Source organism: Chinchilla lanigera, unplaced genomic scaffold (assembly GCF_000276665.1).
Source record: "Chinchilla lanigera isolate Chin_1 unplaced genomic scaffold, ChiLan1.0 scaffold00005, whole genome shotgun sequence".
In the NCBI taxonomy this organism is placed as follows: domain Eukaryota; kingdom Metazoa; phylum Chordata; class Mammalia; order Rodentia; family Chinchillidae; genus Chinchilla; species Chinchilla lanigera.
In genome coordinates this window covers 38,589,582-38,607,617 of record NW_004955406.1, presented here as the reverse complement: position 1 = coordinate 38,607,617, position 18,036 = coordinate 38,589,582, and the positions used below count along the sequence as shown (strand labels likewise).

Genomic DNA, 18,036 nt, shown 5'->3' with positions numbered 1-18,036 from the left:
ATCTTACTATCAGTTATATCTTTAGTGCCCACAGGGCTGGGACATAATAGATGTTCAATACAGTAAGTTGAACTGGATTGTTCAATTTTCTGAGTGTAATGGCCTTTGCTGGCCCTGAGTTCTAATTTCTGCTCTGACCTTATCTAGACAGGAGACCTTGGGGATGTTAGCACTGACTCCAATGGTAAGAATTAACTGTGATAACTATGGGGAAATACTCTTAAGATATCAGCTCTCTTTCCTTCTTTTCATTTTCTAGTTTTAAAGGTACTACACTGGCTATTGATGCTGGTTAGAGTGGTAAGTTACCTTAGTACCTTTGATGAGGGAAAATAAGCTCACATGTAACCAAATGAAATAATAATTTGGGAGACTGTTTAATTTCTCTCACTGTTTCTGGGCAGAACAGCTTTAACATCTTCCAGTTGGCTTGTGCTAGCGGTACATACATGACTGTCCCACCAGGCAGCTTGTGCCACCAGTAGTTCAGAGCTGCCTGGCAGTGAGACATAAGAATTATGGCTCCGTTGTGAACGTGTTAAACACATCAACCATATGGGAGAACTATTCTGAACCTTAGTCCAAAGATGGACTTGTACATTCTCTCGTAGCCTCCCTCAAAAATGCCTCTCTTTCTCCCAGTTTCTTCTTTGTAAATGCTTGCTGGATAAGATTTAACTAAATGTTCAGCTTTAAATTCTGCTGTGTAGACTGTGGCAGCTGTATTTGTAGTAAAGAAACAAGTTGTTTTTCCTTCTACAACAGCAAAATTAGGAATTTTACTAGGCATCAATCTTAGCAATAAAATATATCAAAGTGTACTAACATTTCTGTTGATTTTCTCCTATAAGAATGATATGCAATTAACTCTTTTCATTTAGAATGTTCTAGGAGCATAATGTGCCCTGTTACTATACCTAAGAAGGTTTTCAGACAGATATGCAGCTGTATAGTACAGCTGTGTATAGTAAAGCTTCACTGAGGAGGTCAACATAAATGCAAACGCTTAAAAAATAGGTTAGCACCATTAAGCAGCAACCAGAGCAAGCCTGTGGGATCCCTGGATATAAAAAGGCATATTCCCCTAGACTTTTCAAGAGGATTAATTTTCCACAGATGACAGAATGTGGAGCAAGTTACTGTTATTGGGGCTGCAATCTGTGACTGTCACACCAGTTCTTGCCCTTACAGACTTCTGCAGGGGTTTCTGAGAGCCATCTAAGAAGCTGACGAATGACACTCTTATTTCTGCCCACTAGGAGTAACAAAAAGCATATATCACAGTCTGTTGCCGTCCTTTGTAGGCATGTTAAGATTTCTTGTTATCAATTTCTTTTTAGGTGACTGTTATGGTTTGTGTCTGGATGTCCCCACAAAGCCTCATGCAGTCATGGGGTGGGCTTTTCCGAGATGACTGAATCTAAAGTTTGTGATTGGTTTATTGTCTAGTGCTGGGATTGGCCGCGTGAGCGCTGCACATGCCCTGGGACAGGTAGCCTGCATACAATATAAGGGAGAGAAAGAGGCTTACTCCTCCCTTTTGCCCCTTTTTGCTTTTGCTGCTTTGTGCCTGTATGTATGGTTGCCCCTCTGCCATGCTACCCTGACTTGCAGCCAGCTGATTATGGACTGAAACCTCCACAAACTGACAGCTAAATAGCTCCTCTTTTATTTTGTATGCAGACTACCCTTCTAAAAAGCTCCTCCTTTATTTTGTATGCAGACTACCCTTCCCAGGGTGGGTGTAGCACTCACATCTCCAATCCCAGCACTAGACAATGAACCAATCACAAACTCTAGATTAAGCTGCCTCCAAAAAGTCTACCCCTATGACCTCATGAGGTGTTGGGGGGACATCCAGACACAAACCATAAAAATGACCATTTATAAAAATGTACAGTGATGCATGATCTGACAGACAAGGCAATGGACAATTCAAATTCACACAGATCCCAGTATCAGAGCAAAGAGAGTTTCTAAGCTAACCCTTGAACTTTTGCCCCTACCTCAAATACGCCCGCCTCCAGCTTTTCCTGACTTTTGTTTGTTTGGTTTTTTTTTTTTTTTGGTTTTTCTCTGGTACCAGGAACCGAACTCACGACCTTGCGCTTGCCAGGCAGGCGCTTCTGCCGCTGAGCTAAATCCCCAGCCCTTTTCCTGACTTTTGTTTGTTTGGTTTTTTTTTTTTTTTGGTTTTTCTCTGGTACCAGGAACCGAACTCACGACCTTGCGCTTGCCAGGCAGGCGCTTCTGCCGCTGAGCTAAATCCCCAGCCCTTTTCCTGACTTTTGGAGTTACCGAATCCTGCTTTATTGTATTTTTTTTTTTTTAATTGCCTTCAAGGGCTAACATTAGCAATGCCAACCCAACAAACTAGAGGACAGCATATAAACCTCCAAAAGCCTCAGAGATAAGTGAGATTTGAATGCAGTAGAGTAAGGCAGTTACCAGAATACAAACAGTATTATTTCAAAAAAAGGAGAAACCTGGAGAAAGAAGATGGTATTCTCACAGCTTAAAAAAAAAAAATTCTTGTAAGTTTTTAGTTTAAAATGAGTATTCTTACAGGATAGAAAGTAAAACACCTTTAAAGTATGCAAGATTTAGTATTTAATTCTCCGGGTTCTGATAAAGTGACTTGGGTTTTTAGATCATACTTCCTAACTGATTTTCACTGATAGAGTATTTCTAAAACTATTGTTTTCTTGATTTCCTGATATCCTAAGATAATTAAGGGCTTGATGAAAAAACATTGGTTAGATTTAAGGAGAGAGAAACCTGAATTTCCTAGGTGAGAAGAGTGGCTAAATTGGCGCAGGAGACTTCAATTTTCCATTTTGGTCCTCCTATCATTCAAACTAAGCAAAGTTCAGTTGCTAAGACAGACACTGCTTCTCATTCTAGGAGGTGACTGCCAGCTCTCCATGGAGACTACTGAGTAAATCTGAGATAAGATGGAGTGGGAGTTTGGCCAAGTGGTCTCTGGGGAACAATGAGCCAAGAAGTGACATCAGAAGAGGCACGCAGAACCCAGGCCAGGGAAATGAACATTGAAGGTTCTCCCACAGAAGAGGATTTAAAAGGTCAGCCTGGTGGGTAGGAAATAAGAAGGAACAGAACACAAGGCTTAGGCAGCCTGACCAATTCTCTGATCCTCTGGAGCCTCAGAATGTGGGTTCTCCTGACATGTGTTCTAGGAATGGCCTTGTTCTCCCACCCTCTGTTCTCTGCATGTTTTCTCTTTTTAAAAAAAGAGCACTTACTCTTGGTCTGCTCCTCAGGTCTGAATAGCTTATCTACATGTGATGACATTTTGTATTTTAGAAAAGGCATCAGTCTTCTATACAATTTGCAGGTTAATACACAATGCAGTATGTCATGTTCTAATTGGGAAGGAACTACTATAAGTGTTTTTGTAAAGATCATGTTGATCTACCTTCTATTGAAGATAAATGAATCATGGCCATTAAGATGGTGCTCTCTGGTGTGAACTAGATAAAAATTTTTCAGAGAAGCAGTCACAGCTCTGATGGCCCAAGTCAGGGCAATAGATACTGTGAATAGGACCCTGGAGCAAAAAGACTGCAACTTGTTCAAAAACCAGCATGAATACAGAGAGTTGAGGCGAAAAGAATGATTAGATGAGTAGAATATGGTTTTAAAAGTGTCCCCAAATTAAGAAACAGGCTCCTTCCTTTCAAACCTCTTGAAATACTCCCATAATAATTTCATTGCTTGAGTCTGTTTCTAATAAAAGAACAGAGTGAAGACTGTCATTAATTCAGATGGCAATCCTAGAAAGGGATAGGAACAGGGCTGGTTTTAATTTGTGAAATGTGTTGGGCCCTCAAAACACCAGAGGATGGCTTAGAAAAATCCCCTCAAAAGCTTTTAACTTAAAAGTTATCAGGAGTTCAGGAAGGCACATAATTAAAACCAAACTCTTTCTACTAAGTTTAAAATAAAACTGTGGCTCTGGAAAGCTGGGCCCAAGGGAAAGAAATGAGACCAAGTCACATGTCTACTACCAAGGCTGAAACTGGTTTAACTCATGTTTCTTTGGAGTTGGGGCCTGACTCCCCATTGATGGGAGAAAGTCTCCTACTTACATTTCCCCTAAGAGGGACCAAGCTGAAGGAATCTTTTATGTCATGTTCTTGTGCCCTCACTGAGCCTGGGGAAACAAGGTGAACTATTCCTGGATGGTCTACAGAGCACCAGCCTTGCCCTTCAGAGTTCTCAGATTAATGACCGATGAGGAAGAAGAAGCTAGTGATAGAGTGAGGCTGCAGCAAGGACCGACACACCTAAACACTACCTGAGTTAATTACAAAATAATACCACTGGCTTCATATATACATCTAAAAGAGATAAAGGCTTTCTAGTCTTCTACCATAGCCAAATAGGATTCTTAGGACTGAAATAATGAGGTTCTATCAATCTCGAGCTTTGAAGCAGATCTTCCTGAGCCTATATCCCCAGTAACGTATTTGGGGATTTTGCACAATTTGGAAATACATGAATGGGTGGAATAAGAACTTCAAGGTTTATACAAAGATATGACAGTACAGGATAATATGGCCTGTATTATCTTCATTCCATACCAAAAAACTAGTATTTCCTTAATATCATCAAAGTGTTACCTGTACTAATTTTCTTCTTTGTTTTGTTTTTGTTTTTCTTCCAGTACCAGCACTCGAACTCACGACCTTGCACTTGCCAGGCAGGCGCTGTGCCACTGAGCTAAATCCCCAGCCCCTCTACTAATTTTCTAATTACTATCAAAATAAATTCCCTCAAAACTTAATAGTTTTAAAACACCCACTTATCTCTAATCTTGTAGGTCACATGTTTGATCAGCTCCGCTGGGTTCCTTAGCTGGCTGGAATCGTATCTGCTGACTGGACTCCTCCATGGAAGGATTTGGGAAAAAATCTGCTTTCAAGCTCTTTCAGGTTGTTAACAGAATCCAACTTCCTGTGGCTGCCTTGCTGCTGTCAGCTGGTGGCTGCTTACTGCTTGCAGGGGCCCCACGTGCCTTCTCACTCAGTTTCTTTCCTCCTCAAACCAGCAATGGCACACCGAGTCCTTTCTACACTTCAAATTTCTTGCTTCCTCTTCTGTCATCAGCCAAGAAAGATCCCTGCCTGTATAGGCTCATGTGATTAGAGCAGGCCCACCCAGAAAAACCTCCCTATCAAGTGTGGCTTATAACGTAACAATCATGGGAGAGATATCGTATTATGAATATAGGGTCCTGAGATTAGGCCAGGATGTCTTTGGGAAGATATTTCCAAATATCATAAGGATTCTCCTTCAACAATACCACCACCGCCACCCTATCCCCCCAAATCAAATGAACAAAAAACATAGTCTAGTTTATCTGTAACATCCTGAAAATAAGAAGAAAAATAATCTGAACTTAGCTGCACTGGGTGACTATGCACGCTGAGAATAAGAGCAGTGCTGAAAGCACTGTCTTATGCAGGGAAAAAGGTGCACATCCATGGAAGCGGGTACGTGTGTGAGATATTATATTTTTAAGCAAAAATTAGCAACTATTAAGTCACAGATATATTCATCATATTATACTCCTTGATTCATTTGTCTCTACTACTTAGTAAATGTAGAAAAACAAACAGGAAATTCAAATGTAGTACTTACATCAAACACATAAATTTCTGAAAACCCTCGTACACCAGACTATAACTATCTTACCAAGTTTTTGTTTGTTTTGGTGCTGAGATTGAACCCAGGGCCTTGCATATCTATCTTGTAGTTTAATATTGCATGAAGAGATTAAGTAATGTCACCTCACATATTATAGCACATTTCATTATATTTTAAAAGAAAAATGATCAAGTTCCTTATATGATAAAAATACTAATCTTCTGTTCTATCAAACTACCTAAACATTAGAATTTTACAGCTGTTAGTTTCTGCTGTATGTAGGCCTACACTTCTTCTTTGCAGATATTCTCAACTTTTGAAGAATTTCTGGATTTTTTTTTGAACTCACAAAATGTATTTACTGCAGAAGAAAATATATGAAATATTAAGACCTCCCCTAGAATATCTGAGGCAAATTACTTTATATTTAAGTATAATTAAAAAATTCTCATTATCTATAAATACACCTGCAGGCTCAGGTACACACTCTACCTAGCTGTTCATGAAATACCCAATATATGAAAAAAATGCCAAGAACGAGGAGCTCTAAACTTGTGGCTCTGGCACATGGTCACACTCTCACCTACTTTTGCTTTCCCCATGGCTTAGGTTCACAGGTTCACAGTGGTGTGTATGGTCACCCAAAACACTATAGAAAGCGGGCCTCAGCAAACACAGGAGAAGGGAAGCCTGACGACCTCCCAGGAAAGTCATTGGGAAATGCTCTATACAAGAGAGTCATAATTTTTTTTAAAGTCCCTATTTAGGCCTTGAACACCATTCTTTTGAGTTTCTTTCTGTTTCTCCAATTGAGTCTCTAGGTTTCACCCCACCACCCTGCCAAGGCTCGGCAACAGATGCTGTTACCAACCACCTTCATATCTCCTCGGGAAGCAGGTTTTCCACACCCAAAGCCTGGGAGGCGTGCAGCTTTTAGTGTGGTGAATGTCAGTTTAGTAGCCTGTTTGGAGAGGCATTTAAAACTTATTTGGACCAAGCTGTGAATCCAAAACCTTTGCTAAGGGGTAGTAAGGTTCTCTTGAACTCACTTTTCCAGAGGAAATAAATACTTGGCACCTAATTAACATAATGCAAAAGTTTTTTATTTCTAAGTAGGTTCCACAGAAGATCAGGGATTTCCTTTGTTCTTAGCTCTCTGTCCCCGCAGAAACTAAAATATTAACTCATTTATTTTGGAGCTATGGCTATAGGTACTAGCAAATTGTAATAAACAGAAATCTGAATTGCCTTGGGAAAACCTATGATTGCTCTTTATTTCAGGCTAGAAACTCTTTTTTTTTTTTTTTTTTGGGTACCAGAAATTGAACTCAGGACCTTGCACTTGCCAGGCAGACACTTGTGCTACGGAGCTATATCCCTGGCCCTGATTGCTCTTTATTTCAGAAAGGGGATCCTCTACTGTGTGGCTGCTGATATCTTTCCACATGGCCAAACAGGAAGAGCACAGAGTTCAAATCTAAAAAGGGCAGCAGTACGTAGTCCCTGTGTTTAGTTTAAGAACCTATGTGTGCTCAGCCTTGTCCATGGTATTCTTAGAGTAATAAAATCTGATTACAAAATTAGGAAGGAAAGGTAAGCACATTCATAACACAGCTAGCAATGCAAGAAAGAGAATGTTGGGATGCAACCAAATGCTAGGCCATCTAGTACTTACAGTAAATAAAAAGAGCACCTAGGAAAGGGAGAGACTAACACTGACTAGAGATTTGGGGCAATGCCTACTGTACACATCAGCCAGGAGTTTGAAGCTGGTGCTTGTGAGAATCATGTGATTTGTAAGAAATTTAATACAAGTTGGGGCCTTGCTAGCGCCATAGTTATCCTAAAGTGCTACTTTGCTCTGAAAGACAAATAATCAAAGGTTTTTTTTTCTTCTATTTTTATACCCCCACAGAAAACATGAGTCATTAGGTACAGAAGATTCTTTGGATTTAGGGGACAAACACTGCCTCCCAGAGCAAAACAGGTATTTTAAAATGTAGACCTTTGGAAGAGAAAACATTTTTGCAGTTTATTTCAAAATGAGAAAAAAATCTCAGCATTGTAACATATGCCTGTAATACCAGCACTCAGGAGGCTGAGGCAGAAGGATTGTGAGTTTGAAGCTAGCCGGAGGTACACAGTAAGGCCTCATCTCAAACTCAATAATTCAGTTCCCACTAATTCAGAACTTGTAATTTAACATGTCCTGCATTAAAGCATATTTTGGTACTATTTGTTTAAAATACATTTACAAAATAACAGCATAAAGAAGAGAAATGATACAACTACTTAAAAGATCTGTTTTTCAGCACTTATAAATGGCTTTAGATTAACAATTTATATACAATTGACAGATATACTGAAAAGGATTCTGAATTACAATATTCAAGGGCATAGCAGATCTTCTCTCTTTTGCAAAGGTAGTAGCCAACAGTTATATCATACATACTTAAAAATAAGAAAGCTATATCAATTTTAAAATGATGTAAAAATTTGACTTCTCTTTTTACTGATTTACTTTTGTGTCTTCCTAAATTACTGTGTACCATTTTTCCTTTTCTAAAACAGGTTTTGTTTGCATTACCTCTCCTTCCAAACAGATTTGGTAGTTTGGGACACTGGAAATTATTCAGGAACTATTTCATAATGAGACAGTGGTTTCATTAGAGTGGTTACACATCTTCTGTGTGACTGAGGCTCTGGATCCAGGCTGCTGGTGGCAACATTTACTAGTTATGTGAGCCTAGATAACTGCCTACCTTCTACTCAGAGCTCAGTAAAATGGAGGACATGGCACTCAGTTATCAGAAGCATTACATAGGACATGTAATGGTGTAATGCTGTGTGGTGCAGCATTAACATAGTAAGTATTCTATAAATGTTAGCTACTAGTGGTACTATAGTTTTATTTTTCTGTTCTCTCATCCCTTTTCGGGGCTTTGGCTCTCTGCTTGTTATTGCAAGCAGAATTAAGCATAAATAAATTCCTTAACATTCAAGTAAAGGATTTTATTTGGAGTAACTAATTCCTAGTTACTAAAAGAGTAACTAATTCCTGGTTACTCTTTCTAGCCTGCAGACATTTAAAGTCATTATTTTACTGTCTGGGTTGTTATACACTCTTCCTAGATAACCAACCAGTGAAGTTGACTTTGGAAAGCAACATAAATTGTGTGTGTGTGTGTGTGTGTGTGTGTGTGTGTGTGTATGTGTAATGATTTAATATACTTTCATTGATTTTTACAACTTAATGAAAATCCAGAATCTTTAACTTTTCATACAAACAACTTAAAAAATAGCCACTTGCTATTACCCATACAGTTCCTATATGAAAATGTTGCTTTCATAATGGGCCACGAAAATGTTAAAGTCTAGACACACTTTTAGTATCTTTCATCATCTCACTGGAAGAGCTCCCTGCATCATATAACCAAAGAAAGTTGCCATGCTGCAATGAGAAGTAAAACTCCAACTGTGGGTAACCACCAGTCATTGCATAATAAGCAGGTCAAGAACAGAACCAAAGAGCTGAAAAAGAACAAAAGGCTGATGAAAACAAAGTCTGTTTCCCTTTGGCCTTCTGCTTATAATTAATTGTCCACTCACCCAAACACTGTGAGATTGATGGGAAAAACCAGACCAAATCAGTGCTGAATAGTCTCAGAACTTTTTCAAATTTGAAAAAAAAAATTCCTCATCACACATCTGGTTATGTACTAAAAACAAAACTAGAACTTAACCGAAAACTTGTTACCAGTTGACCCTTAACTGACTTCCTAAATTTTTGGATCCTTTGAAAACCAAAGCTTATTACCGCAACACAAGGTTAACTATAATGCTCTCAAACACAGAAACAAGATACAGAACGTGCTTTATTCCTGCATATGATTTCAGTGATACCTGGACAGCAAAGAGCCAGGAGAAGCACATCTGTTTGTCTGCGCATTGGTATCCCCTATGGTTTATTCTTAGCCCTTTCCTCAGTTACTTCTATTCCTTAGTGAGGCTCACTGCTCCCATATTTTAATTATAAGTATCAATAGCCCATAATTTTCTCCTGAGCTTCAAACCAAATGCAGGTTGAGTATCCCTTATTTAAAATGTTGAGAACCCAAAGTGTTTCAGGTATTTGAATATATACATATAAATAATGAAACATCTTGGAAACAGGACCCAAGGAAATTCATTTGTCTCATATACACTTTATACATGTAGCCTGAAGATAATTTTACACAATATTTTTAGTGTGCCTTCACTTTCACTGCAACCTGTCACATGAGATCAGGTCTAGAAGTTTCCACTTGCAGCATCATGTCCGTTACTTCAGATTTCAGATTAAGGATGATCAACCTATACTTTCTAGGCAGCACCACCTGAATGACCTAGGAAAGTTCTAATTCAATCTGTCCAAAAGTGCAACCATTTTCCTGCTCAACTTCCTTTTGCCTCCTGTGTTTGCCAGCTCAGTTTGTCAGACCATTTTCTACCAAGTCACCTAAGCCAGAGATTTTGGAGTCACTTTGATTTATTCTCTCCTCCGCAGGCTCATTCTTGTCTTCATTCTTTCAGCCTCCAAGTCTTAACGGTTCTGTCTTCTAAACAATTTAATGCTTTTCTATACTACCTGGAAAAATTTGTTCAGACGCTTATCATTTCTTGTCTGGAATACTACAGTCAGGGGCCAACAGACCTGGCCACCTCCTAACAACCCTCCCTCCATCGACCAGCTTCCACAGCTGCGAGAGTTATTTCTCTCATCTGCAATTCTGGGCACAGCAACTTTACTTCAAATCTTTAATCTTTTATCCACAAGATTACCCTTTAAATTCTGAGAATGGTATAGTAAGCCCCACATGAATGACCCTGCTAAATCTCCAGCCTCATTTCTGACTGTACTTATAAATATATCTTATATACGTGTTCCAACCACATTGATATGCATATCACAAAATAATGCCATACTTTCCCATATATATATTTTCTCCCTTATAATGTACTATTTCATCCTTCACCCACTTAGCTTTTAGCGTTCTGTGACCATCAGGATAATACATTTACTGCTTGACTCATCACCTAAAACACTCTGTACCTATGTTTTTATTAGAAAACTCATTTCTTTGTGTTGTAATTTATGATCTTCATCTTTGCAATTAGACTGTCAATTCCTTGAGGGCAGGAACTTGTGTTTCATTTATGAATCAGTGTCCAGTATAGGGCATACTACATAGCAGATATTCATGGAATGCTGTGGGATGATTCAAAATAGGGTAGTTTTGCACGGGCATTAGTTTGCACAGGTAGTAGACACCTGTAGTCCCAGATGTTCAAGAGCCTGAGGCAGAAGGATCACTTGAGCTCACACAAGTTTCATTCCAGCCTGAGTAACATAGTGAGACCCCATCGATCTTAACAAAACAAACTAGAGCAAGTGGGCTTAATACCTATTTGTCATGGAACCAAAAAATTAGGGCAGGACATAGCTAGTAGAAATGGAAGCAATGTCTTCAAAATTTCCAGTCTCAAGCCAAGAGCAGTGGTGTCCACCTATAATCCTAGCACTTCTGGAAGTCAAGACACAAGGATCACAAGTTCAACTTAGTGAAACCTGGGCCATTTAACAAGACCCTGTCTCAAAATAAAAAAAAAAAAAGAGGTTGACGTAGCTCAGTGGTAGAGTACTCCTTCATTCCCAGTACCCACCCTCCCTGCCTCCAAACACATGTGCATGTGCACACATATACAAACACAACTACATTTCTCTGGTCAACAAACCAAGGTTTCATTCACATGCCACCTCATGTAACTCTATTAGGACATGAGTTAACTAGTATCTCCTTAGAACTCATGCAATGGCTTCCAATAAGGACACTACTTTCATTCCCACAGATCCTAGCACTCCTGCCTAGAAAGATTCCTTGGGCTGCATAACTACTGCTTACTGAGTTCTCTTGGGTGGGATTAAAGAAAAAAAACTTCAACCAATCAACCAACCAAACAAAAGATACACTAGTGGTTTTAATTAGGCAGAAAAAAATGGTTAACAGATTGTACTCTTAATAGCATTGTTCACCCAGACAAATGTTTCTCATTCTACGACAATAATTTATAAAGTGGAATGAAAAATGGATTCCAGATTGGTAGTGCCCCAGATGGAGGGGATAAAACAGCAATGCTACAGAAATATTTCATGCCAAAGATGGGCACAAAGCACACATGAAGAATGCTGATCGACACAGAACGTCTGGAAGGTGAGGAGGCACAATGCTTCTGGCCTGTGAAGCAGAGCTGCTGCACAGATGAGCTCTCACAAAAGCTGCCATCTTTTATCATCCAATTATTTATCAAATATACTGATTAGTTTGTAGAGCTGGTTATAAAACAAAGCAAGTTGATGAGCTATTCCTTTTGTATACATTAATGGCTAGTGGGAAAAATGATGCAAAATTTTTTTCTGTTGAGGTGTTAGATCTGAAGCAATCCAGACCAACTGGAAAATGCTCCTGATCCTAGTTTATAAATGCACATCAAATCCTATTGTCACAAATATCAATTCAAAGAAAATCTGCCTATTTAACAGATTCCCATGGTTCACCTGATGATCTATTTACTTCAAGATGTATTCAACATAATATGAAATAAGTATCACACTTTGGACATCTACTAGTATTCATTTTCTTCGCACATATCCTGTACTGCAAGATATTTTTAAATTAGCAAATAATGTGAGAACACTGACTAAGCATTATCCAGCTCATGCCCTGAAGTAAATTTAAAATGCTAAATCACTGGAACAGATTGGTTTCTTGGTTTTTTGTTTGTTTGTTTTTTGTTTTTTTTTTTTTTTCTGGTACCGGGAATCAAACTCACAACCTTGCGCTTGCCAGGCAGGCATTATGCTGCTGAGCTAAATCCCCAGCCCCTCAGACTGGTTTCTAAATTGTAGAATTTTATATTATACACAGTGATGAAAAGGCAAGAGATAGGAGTGTTTAGTGTATTCTGTAAAGTTCAGAATTTTTTTTAATGTTGAAAAATTACCGTCATGAAAGGCTTTTCTACTACTTTGTATGAACTGAGCACTTTATGTTGCAATTGTTTCATGGTGGGAGGAGAAAGGTTAACCCGTCAGAGTCTCATAAAGGACTACCTGGTACGGTTCCCATTAGACATGAGAGGGAATCAGGAAGTTGTTCTGCTTTTCCTGAGTGACAAATCTGAGATGAACATATCTGTTGCTCAGGAAACTCCTAGAGGCAAAAGAGATGGGGAACTGATGCGAAACTAGCGTGAAGGCCACAGAAGCTGTTAAAGAAGTTACGTTATTATTCTTTATTCCACACAAGAGCAAACAGTAGTCAGGAGCATACCACTTGCAACAGCCCCACTTAGTGAGGGCTGGAGAGGGTGTAGGGGATACAAAAAGGACATTTTCCCTGTGGAGGAAAAGGGGTGAATATTTTTAAAAACCATGTTTAATAAAATAATTTATGTTCACAGAATAAAAAGTGTTAGTTTTGAAATACAAACTACAGAAAGTAAACACAAATCTTGGCTGGTGTGGACGTGCGCAACCTTCTCCATAGGGAGTTTACTGGTTACCCAATCTGCAGCAGGCATTAGTTCTTATATTGTTAAAAGGCTCTTAAGCTTACCCAATACAGAAATACTGCACCATATGAAAGCATCAGGAGTTTAAAAGTAAACATACATGATAAGAGAGTTTCAGGTGTTTGGTTTTTTTGTTTGTTTGTTTGTTTTTCGTCTTTTTGAGACAAGATCTTGCTATACAGTTCAGGCTGGCCTTGAGTCACTTTGTTGCCCAGGCTGGTCTCAAATAGTTTCAGTTTTGTAATTGCTAAAAAATTATCCTGGGGCTGGGGATTTAGCTCAGCGGCATAGTGCCTGCCTGGCAAGTGCAAGGTTGTGAGTTCGATTCCTGGTACCAGGAAAAAAACAAAAACAAACAAACAAAAAATTATCCTGCTTTTTGTTTTCTCAAGTTAAAAATAATACCTGGTAAGCTGGGCATGATGACGCACACCTGTAATTCCCGCATTTAGGAGGCTCAGGCAGGAGGATCACCATGAGTCCAAGGCTAGCACGGGCTGCATAGAGACTTCAAGGCCAGCCTGAACTACAGAGTGAGGCCCTGCCTCAAAAAATAGAACAAAACAAAAAAATAATAATACTTGTTAAATGTATAGTTTGCCCATATTGCTTCTTGAACATACTTTGAAGAGCTAGGTATCCAAAATATTCTCTTCATGTAAATAGCGTTATTTAAAAATTCTCTGAGAATATTTTCCTTATATGGAAGCATTTCATATTTGGCCCCTGTAATACCACTAAAACAATTACAAACTTTTAAATGTTTGTTCAAAATTTTAATCCTCTGTTTTGAAGAATGTTGGATCTTTTTAACTTTGTCTGCTCTCTAGCAGAAAACTGTATGTACGTGTGACATATATAAATGTCCTGGCGGTTTGGATGAGGACACTGAGAAAGCTGTTTGGCTTTAACTCTAAAATGAACACAATGGCTTCTTATATCTTTACTGTGAATATCCAAGCATTTTCCTCATAAGAGGAACTGAAGACTGTGTGGCTCATAAAGTCTCAATGTGTGAGAGGCTCATGGTCCCACAGAGCATGAGTGCAACTGAAAAACTAGGCACAGGAGACTCAGTTATGACCTGTCACTTCCCTCCCTTGGTCTACAGACAGTGTTTCTGCTTCTTATAATTTCAGTTTCCTGTGTCTCCACAATTACTTATGCTTTTAACTGTCATCTTTGCCTCACAGCATGCATGTCCTTAACCTTGACCTTCAAATCTACTTGATATATGCTCCAGTGCTGTTGGTGAACATGGGTTTGGGAGTAAGGAAGACCTGAGCTTAAGTCAAGACTTTACTGCTTATTGTTGATACATCAGAAGACACACGAGCACAAGACTACCACAGAACCAGTTTATGAATGGTACCCTACTTAGACATAAGAGGAAAGGAACTAAGCTAATGAAATGTTTCAAGATAAATCTTAGCTTGGTAACCAAACAACCAGTTTCAAGAGTCAACAGCTTCTAAATTTGTTTTGCTTATCTTTCACTGTTGCACACATTAAAGACATAGTAATATAACAGTGTATTAAAGTCAGCTTTCTCTACAGTGTAGTCTCAAGCCATTTGGACACTGTAAGTTGGTTACAGTAACTGATGCTATTATGGGAATCCACAGCCACAGACCACTAAAACTGGGAAGCAGTCTCTTACTAGGGTTATCCATGTTTTGGTTTCCTGTAATCTAAATTCTCAAATTTTTTTCTTACTGTGACCTCTGCCTAAAAGATGGGAATTGAAGATTGTGGAACAAGTGTAGGAAGGGTAGATGGTGGCCTGCTAGGCATTCGACAAGAAGAAAATAGTGTCTAACTGAGGAAGAAATAGAAAAAGAAAAGGAGAAAATGGTCACTAAACAGGACTTTGTTGAATGATTGCCAGGTATCACACATTGATCCAGGAACTGTGGTTACAGTGAACAAACACTAACAAAGGCCTTTTTACACCCAAAGGTACTATGGTGTACAAGGGGGGAGGGAGCAAAGGGAACCACCAACCGACTGACTCTGTCACTGTCGACCTCAATTGGCAGCCACCAGAAAACACCCAACAGCTAGCTACTGGGGATAACGTGTCTGAGGCTCCTTGGAAAAAGGAGGGTACTCGCCTGTGTGTTAAAGAAACTCTCAGAACGCAGTAACAGTAACCCATATGTTGGTCCTCTCACAAAAGCAGTTCATGAATGAAACAGCTTCAAAACAACATTCTTTTGGTATTCTGTAACTAAACATCTCTGGATGAGCTCCTAGACCAATATGCTATATATCGAATTCCACTACATCATCATTTATACTCTGAAACAGACACTGAAAATGGGTATAAAATAACTGGGGCAGGGGAAGCAGTCTGTTTGTGTTTCTTGCAGATTTTCTCCCCATAGCTCCCCAAATAAGGAATGTATGACTGTTTCTTTTCTAATGCTGCAGACATGATACAGTAAATCTAAGAAGTTCCTAAGAAGGAACTGCTACTTTGCCTACTACCTAATATGCCCACCAGCGCTTCTCTTCATGTGCCATTGCTTGTCAGCATCCTACAGAGGAAAACACTAAGTAACATTCAAATTCCCATATGTTAGTCACTCTAGCAGAGATATCCACTACAGTAAATGGAGAAATGTCTCCAATGGCTTGTCTCAGACATCGCAAACACCTCCATACAGCTGGTTATCAGTGGCTGGGAGTTATTTCTTTGGCTTTCAAGCACAAAATTTCCTAATGGTAACTGGTGACTGAAAAGGTTCCAAGTGGCCATAAGTCCTTGCTCATTCTGGTCTTTCTATCACTCACAGACATGCACAATAGGCAAAGGCATATTCTATCTCATGTACATGATGCATAAACACACAGGCAGAACTTGCTCATATCTGCAGTTTAATGCATACAATTTGACAGCCACTTGGGAGCTTTTGCTCTTGAAACAGCATTGATCCATAAAACACAAGAAAGGCAGCAACTAAATATAATCACAGAAAATAAGAAAAGCTCCATGAGATATAGAAATTAAAATCTCTCAAATCTTACTGTCAAGCAGTTTACAACTAATTAAAAGCTAAAAGACAGAAACTAGCCTGACACATTTAAGTCTGCTGCTATTGAGGATCGCGAACCCTAACCTCTTGCAGTGCAGCCAACAAGGACTTTTACTTGCATTTTTTCCTTCACTGACTCTGTATGTCCTGAAATGCATTTGCTCTCCATCTAACCCCCCAAGTTACATATGAATACATTTCCTAACTTTGACACAACCACAAAATATGTAAATAAAAAAGGCTGCTTACTCGGAGTGTCTTGGCAGTCGGGGAAGGAGATGCTGGGGGAGAATCAGACTGAGATTTCCTACTCCGAGTGAATTCTTTACTTCGGGTGTATACAGAGGACATGGCTCCTCAGGCTGTAGACAGACACTCAACCTCTGTATTCTTCACACAAAGCTGGGAAATTGCCCCTGAAGGTTACCCTCACAGACTCTCCCCTTTTGAGCGGATGCAGGGTGACTTTGGATAGAACTAAATAAGAATAAAAGCCACCCTGTAAATTACAGTCTTGAGCTCTGAAATAGTCCACAGGTAAACAGAGTCTGAGAGGCGTGTTCCATTAATATTTTCAATTCAGCTTCAACCACAGGTGCTCAGTACTGATAGTTTATGGTAGAGGGTATTGTGCTGAGCAACACCTTTTGTGCTAGGTTGAGTTCTTGATTCTCCCAAAAAGACACTTCTCATCGAGGCTTGCTCTTCAATAAAATCTGAATCTAGGTTCCTGATGACAACAGATTAAATCCCAGAAGAAAGATGACTCTGGATCCTGCTGTAGACGAGCCTGGGAACAACTACCGTCACTTTATCCAGAGGGAAGAAATATGCATCCTCTGGAAATCATGCTGTCTCCCCTTAGCTCGACTCCACTGGGCTGTAAGGGTTTAGAGCTGCTGTGATAAATTCAGGTTAAACAATTTAAAAAACAAAAAATAGAAATAAGGAACCAAGAGTTCATGAGAAGGTGGCCGTCTGAGGAAGTAAAGTTTTCCTAAGTCCTCCCAGACAAGGCTGCTTTTACATATAAACACTCACAGTCATGCACACATCGTTTCCCCTCCCCTCTTCTATTTTCTGACATTCCAAATCCCTATTCGCTCAGCAAGGAATGCTGGAGAGGAGCCAAGGGCAAAGATTCACTTTCAACTCAGAATTCACGTTGCCACTTGTAGAAGGAAAAGAAATCTTGCCAGCTTCTGGGAAAAAAAGGAGGCTTTCAGGGGGCACACTGAGCACCCCCAGCCTTCCAGTGTCCCCCACATCAGAGTAGATCGCGGTGTCCAGGGCAGATTTCTCTAAATACTTCTCTAAGTATGAGAATGGTGATTTTTCAACTTCTGGATTTCTTAAGTAACAAAGCCCAGACAGAAACACCATTCAAAGTACCTTCAGGCCTTTTGCGTTCAATTTTAATGAGATGTCATTCCCGCTGCACTACGAGGACGCCCAGCAATCTGAAACTTTAACTCCTTGTAAAGGAAGCTCCTTGTATGTTACAGACTTTATTGGCTGAATCTCTACATATAAAGCTTATCTCCTAAGAGGTTATAATCAGAAAGAACGAGATTAGAAAGGGGTATAAAGGTGAGGAGAAAGAACACAAAGTCAGAAATGAAGAGGAAGACAGCTGTAAAACTGAATGACTACAGGACTCACCACACAAGGAAGAGTTAAAAGGAAGGAGTTTTTTTTTTTTTTTTTTTTTTTTTTT

General features: G+C 39.4%; 1 protein-coding gene across 11 annotated transcripts in view; it reads right to left on the bottom strand.

Moving 5' to 3' along the window:
- Positions 1 to 18,036, bottom strand: part of Ppp1r12b (protein phosphatase 1, regulatory subunit 12B) — a 231,207-nt gene that overhangs the window by 28,886 nt on the left and 184,285 nt on the right. The window contains exon 1 of one of the 11 annotated variants that reach the window (XM_005375223.2): positions 16,569 to 16,670. The exons of the other annotated variants lie outside the window; for them this stretch is intronic. Within the exon in view, the coding sequence (XP_005375280.1) occupies positions 16,569 to 16,670 (102 nt within the window). Of the gene's footprint in view, positions 1 to 16,568; positions 16,671 to 18,036 lie in introns of those variants that run through there. 11 annotated transcript variants of the gene reach the window in all.